At 41.0% G+C, this 6000-nt stretch overlaps 1 protein-coding gene across 1 annotated transcript in view; it reads right to left on the bottom strand.

Annotated features, from left to right (window-relative positions):
* Nucleotides 1-4472: 4472 nt before the first annotated feature.
* LOC143038143 (NPC intracellular cholesterol transporter 2 homolog a-like) overlaps nt 4473-6000 on the bottom strand; it is a 47413-nt gene continuing 45885 nt past the window's right edge. Inside the window, exon 4 of the mRNA XM_076207160.1 lies at nt 4473-5568. Coding sequence (XP_076063275.1) covers nt 5485-5568 — 84 coding nt within the window. The 3' untranslated portion in view covers nt 4473-5484. The remainder of the gene's footprint in view (nt 5569-6000) is intronic.

Raw genomic sequence — 6000 nt, 5'->3', positions numbered from 1 at the left:
TCCTTTACACTTACTTCTCTCTCTCCCTATTCTACCTTAGCTAAAATAACTACCTATTGTAAACCTAATCCTAGTAAAGTTCCACTTGCATTCCCTCGATGTACACACACACACACACCACACACACACACACACACACACACACACACTGCGAGTCTGCGACCGACGCTGTCGTGTACGCCCCAGCCCTCCTTCCTCGCCGTGACCTTTTTGACTCCGCGCCGGAGTTGCCAACTGCGCATCCCTGTCTGTACCACATTCACACACACATACCCTTGATCTCGAAATCAAGCATTTCCTCGTCTTCTTCATCTCCTCCATTTCCTACTCCGTAGTCCTGCAGTCATCTTGGAGGATGTCTATCGCGTTGGGGTCTTCGGGCGTTGCTCACCCGTTCACTACCATGTCGTGACTTCTTCCTCATTTTCTCCGTCACTCAGCACACGACGAAGATCCAAGATATGTCGCGGCACTCCCTCGACAGATATTGTTCTGCGAATTTACCTCCGCTACGATACCCCGTCTGGGGTATTGGCTGCATGTTATTATGAATTTAAAAGTTGCTATGTAGTATGCAGCTGATACTTTAGGGTCTATATGGGGTGCCCCTACTGCGACTGTCCCTCCGTTATGCTATCTCCACACTCTTGTTACTGTACTGTACCATTTCTCTGAATGTTATTTTTTTTTCCTTTCGCAGAACCCTGTGGTGGGGGATAAGAATACTGCCACCAAGTCTTCCCACTTGAATAGTATGAGGCGACAAAAACGGGGCAGGGATAGGACTAGGCATCCCTCTCCCTGTAGCACCAATGGGGACATTCCTAATAATAATAATAATAGTAATAATAATAATAAAATAAATAGAAATAAAATTTTGGGAGGAGTTTTCCAACCAGAACACTAAGGTTTGGGTCTTTTAATGTTCGTGGCGGAACCTTCTTCAGTATTAGCTGGTAGCCCCGGCCCTACCCGGGGATATCGCCAATCATATTTAAACAAGGCTCTCTGTGGAACATATAACAGAAGACTGAATTAGCGTCCACTCGGCGATGGTGTTGTTCTACTATTCCATTTCCGCTCGGCCGGTAAGCAGCCCGAAAGAAATGTTTCGTGCTCCACTTGTCCAGTATTTCTTTCAGCGCCCCTGACCCAAATGCGGTGCTATTATCCATCAGGATTTCACTCACTGGACCCCGTTCCAGGAATATCTCATTCATGACCCGTGTTATTTCCTCTCCCGTCTCCGTCTTCAGCTCCCGCCAGACTGCCGCAGTCAACCATCGAAAAGTACATACCCCGCCGGTAGTGGGTTACATCAACCACCACCCTCTTCCAGTTTTCTTCTACACTAAGTTCCCCCGCCGTGTGCGATCTAGGGTCGGGATCTATTGACCGACATCGGACACACGCTCTCACCGCCCGCCAGACTTCTTCCCTCGTTTTATTCGGGTCAACTTTCCTTGCTAAAAACAATTACGTATCGATACCTAGGTGATGAGTTCCATGCAACGCTTTCGTGCACAGACTAACCATATGAGATGTACCTTCACCCCCTTTACTCCTAGCTGTCTACGTGACTTGCGCAATTAACTACAGAAACCAGTCCCTCTTCTCCACCCTTACCGCATCCTCCGTGTTTTCGCGCGAAAAACGTGCCCAGCATGGGTGGGACATTCGTTCGAACTCGGAGACGGGTCAGCGCCTTAAGTTATTTACAAAAATTCTCCATTCAAAAGATAGAAAAGTTAGTTTCCATAACACCGGAAGTATATATATCACTACGAGCTTCTCAACTAAATCAAATCGGGTTAGGTATGAAAATGCATGAAGGGTTAAGAATATTAATTCACAATCCAGAGAAAGAAATCGGATATCAGTCAGGGCTCAGGGTATTGAGTGTGGCATAGAGGCGTTATCACGCCGTGGGAATTCGGCCAGAAGGTTAGTGGGTTTCATATCTCTTCTCTCTCTTTTGCTCTTTTTCTTCTTTCCTTCTCTGTGTGTATATACTGAACATACATGTGGATATACTGAAATAACATAGATAAAGTAGTTTATTAGGGATTGATATTTGTAACTGGTGTTGTGATATGATATAATTATTAAAATAATTACACTTAGGGAATTCGGCTGGCAGGTTAGTCGGTGTAGACCAAACCCTGGATAGCTAAACCAAGGCGTCCATCGCCCACACAAAAACATTTAATGACATAATAGGATTTAGAGATAGGAACTAGCAGTGTGGCCAACGTTGCTCCCTGTAAACTGGGTCAAAACATAGAGACAGGGAAAGAGGTTGAGGCCCAGAGTTGCCCATCCATACTAGTTCTGTAATGTCAAAGATGTTTAGTGATTCCTTCCTCCACCATCTTGGCTTTAGTCTCCATCTTCCTGTGGCAGGATGAGGCTCTAGAGGACCTTCTGGTGGTCAAGGTTACAGGAAATAATCAGGTAGTCTGTTGAATTCTGCCTCACACGGGTAACCAAACATGGCTTTGTATCAGGGTTCCTTTACCCATGTGTCTTCCTGGACTTGCCCATAAGGCAAGGGGAGGGTGTAGGTACCGTGTATATCCACGAGGGGGCTCAGTAAGATACTTGGTGGTGGGGAGGCTATGTGCTTGGAGGGACGATTTACAAACTCAGCAGATGGTAGAGGTTAAGGGAGGGAACACGCATGCACACATGCTTAATATCATCAAAAGAAATATCTTTTTGTCACCTAAATGTTCTAAAACATAGACATGTGCATTTGAGTACTTGAATCCAAACTTGAATCATCAACAGGCAAATGACTTAATGTATCTGCTATAACATTACCTTTACCCGATTTAAATTCCATTCACCAATACCTTAAAACATCACTATCAGAATGTAACATCACTAATTCACATGAATTATTGACCACAGACAGTAAAAATGTGGGAAAGAGGTTCTGAGAGTTGACAAAATTGAATGAGAAGGAATTCGTACTAGGAGAAGCTGAGAAATGTTTAGGTGGTGTGGAAGAAAGTGGAAATAAGAGTAAAAAAAGAATTTATATGTTCTGAGAAGGAAGTCGCAAAGTGTATAATGATGGTATGTGAGATGAAGAGGATAGGAGGAAATATAAGAAAGGGTGGTGACTGGTGGGATGAAAAGGTGAAGGGGTTAGTAAGAGAAACGTGAAAGCTTTTACATGAATAGTAAAGTTTATGCTAGGGTTGGGGATGGTGCCAATGAATTGTTTGAGGTGAAGGTGGGGCTGAGCCAGGGTTGTATTATGCTGCCATTGCTGTTTAATGTGTACATGGATGGAATGGTGTGAAAGATAGATGTGAGGGTGATGGGGGAAAGGATTGGAGATGGTTAGAGAGATTGAAGGGAAGTGGGAGGTGATGTTTGTTTCCTGATAACAGTGAACTTGAGGCAAGGTCAGAAGAGGGTCTGAAGCAGTTAGTGACAGATTAGGAAGGTATGTGATGGGAGGTAGTTACAAGTAAAAGTGAGTAAAACCATGGTGATGTGATGTACAGGTAAGGGTGGCAGTAAGTTGAAGTTAAGTCTTAAAGGTGAGAAGTTTCAAGAATTTGATAATTTTAAATATATAGGGTCACATGCATGGAATACCAGAATGGGGGTGGAGGTATACTGTAGAGTGTGGCAAGTAAATATCTAGTAGGAGTGAAAAAATTCATGGGTAACAAATATCTGGGGATGGATGTGAAGAGAAGGTTGCATGAAAGGCTGATTTTCTTACAACATTGTATGGGGCAGAGACTTGGAATTTAAGGGAGGTAGAAAGAAGAAATTTAGATGTGTCTGAAGTGATGTGAAGAGAAAACTGTATGAAGGGTTGTGCCTACAACACTGCATGGGTGAGAGACTTGTAGTATAAAGGAAGCAGAAATGTGAAATTTGAATGTATTTGTAATGAAGTCTTTGAGAATTATGGTGGGTATTATGAGGATGGATAGAGTTTGAAATGAGGTGAGGAGGAGAGCAGGGGTGAAAAGGGAGCTGGAAGATAGGGTAGATCTCAGAATACTGATATGGCTTGGGTACATGGAAAGAATGAATAAGAAAAAACTAACAGTGTGGAGGGCAAAGATGGATGGAATGAACTTGAGAGGAAGACCAAGAATGAGATGGTTGGATAGGTTGAAGGGGGCCTTGAGTAAAAGGGCAATGTGTGTTGACCAGGGAAAGGAAATATAAATAAATGTAGTCTGAAAAGATTTCTCATCTAATTTTGTAAGAGGGGATGAGGATGGAGGGTCACTGTGTAAATGAAGCAGCTGGCCTTGCTGTGGATGTACTGTTTCTTGTTACAGTGCTTCTGACCAGGGTAGTGGGTAGAGGACAGGAGCCAAGATAAAAGGGACATAAGTGATGTATGGGTGTAGGATGGGTAGGAGTGGTTGTATGTCTTGGCTGGCTACCTCCCTTATAATAGGGAAGAACCCTTTTGGAATATAGATAAATAGATATAATGTATAATATATTTTAATTCTCCCTTCAGTCCTACAGCACAGCATGGTTATGTTCATAGAAAATGGCATATGTTACTGTTTTAAAGCAAGACTCTTGATATAAAGCACTGTGCATGTGCAATACCATACTTTTTTTTTTTGGTGAGTAAAACTACATAACAATCTTAAAATCTATTTCAATGGTGTGGAACATCAGAGTATATACTGCAGTTCAATCAGTAGAAATATGGGTTTTATGGATACATTTCTGATATTCATTGTTTTTCTTTATTCACAAAGGGTTTAGTACCTCGACTCCATGAACAGCTCTTATATAAATACTCTTAACCCCAGGTTGCCTAGTGTCATCAGGGTTGTGTAGATTTAAGTAAACTTACCAGTACAGTGAAAAAATAGTGCTAAATGTTCATAAGAACTAATGTTTCATTTCATGTGAGGTTTACAAATATTACTATAATGAGCTCTCTGTCCATTTATAATCTATAAACCACTTGGTTTTTATATATTGCACCTAAACTTTGGAATTCTATTGTTTAAAATTTGAAAACACAATGAAATAATATTGTGTATCAAATAAAACAACATGGATTTATAAACTGGCTTCTGAAACATATACAGCATATTAGGTAATAACTTTCCTCTGATATAAACAAAAGCACACAGCTTCAATTACTTCATGTATGCTTTCTTCATTGCCATTATAGTTTGCATGTGTGTTTGAAAATTTACCTAATCCTAGGGTTCCATCTGTTTCTCTAATTATCAACTTATACTTTATGTATATACATGTGTATAAAAAACTACAGATGTGCTCATACACATGTATAGCATTAAACATTCTTTGATGCAGAGTACATATGATTACCTATTTACCTATAAAAATACAATGTAATCTACAGATATCTTCATGCAAAACATGTCTGGATTCTATATAATTTAATACTACTGCACAGTAACTTGTCACATATATCTTGCTTTCTTCCAAATTGCATCCCAGTCTCTTGATTCCTTACTGCAGGCGCACAGGAAATAGAATGCAGACAACATCCTGACCTTTTGAATCTATCAACTCCCATTTGACTTTAAGAGTAATCTGTAATTAAAAGGTCAAATATTATGATCAAACACATTATAATTACTACTGTACAGAGAAATTTGATTGCACCAAAAATGTAATCTTAAGTAGTAATAGCATGAAACTCTATGTATAGTAAGATATCTATTGTTACTGCTGATTGCCCATAGGACACAGAGACCAACAAATGGTGCCTGCATGGGGGTTGTCCAACAAGATGAAAATGAAGGATGGCCACCTCCATATTGCTCATCCCCAAGACCCATTATAATTTTCTGTCACTTTCATATCTGGAAAGCTGATGACTAGAGATGGCTCTGCCTCCTCTTAGTGAGTGACAGGAAAACTGCTTCAAATTGCCTCAGTTCATTGTTGGTAGTTGGAGAGGAAAGATTGAGGAAGCCATTAGTTGAAGTATCAGGGACTGAAAGAGTACTATGGGGTCCAGCT

Source organism: Oratosquilla oratoria, chromosome 23 (assembly GCF_046742065.1).
Source record: "Oratosquilla oratoria isolate Oo_2021 chromosome 23, ASM4674206v1, whole genome shotgun sequence".
NCBI classification, from domain to species: domain Eukaryota; kingdom Metazoa; phylum Arthropoda; class Malacostraca; order Stomatopoda; family Squillidae; genus Oratosquilla; species Oratosquilla oratoria.
Note: the sequence above shows the minus strand (reverse complement) of the source record. Positions and strands in the feature narration are given on the sequence as shown.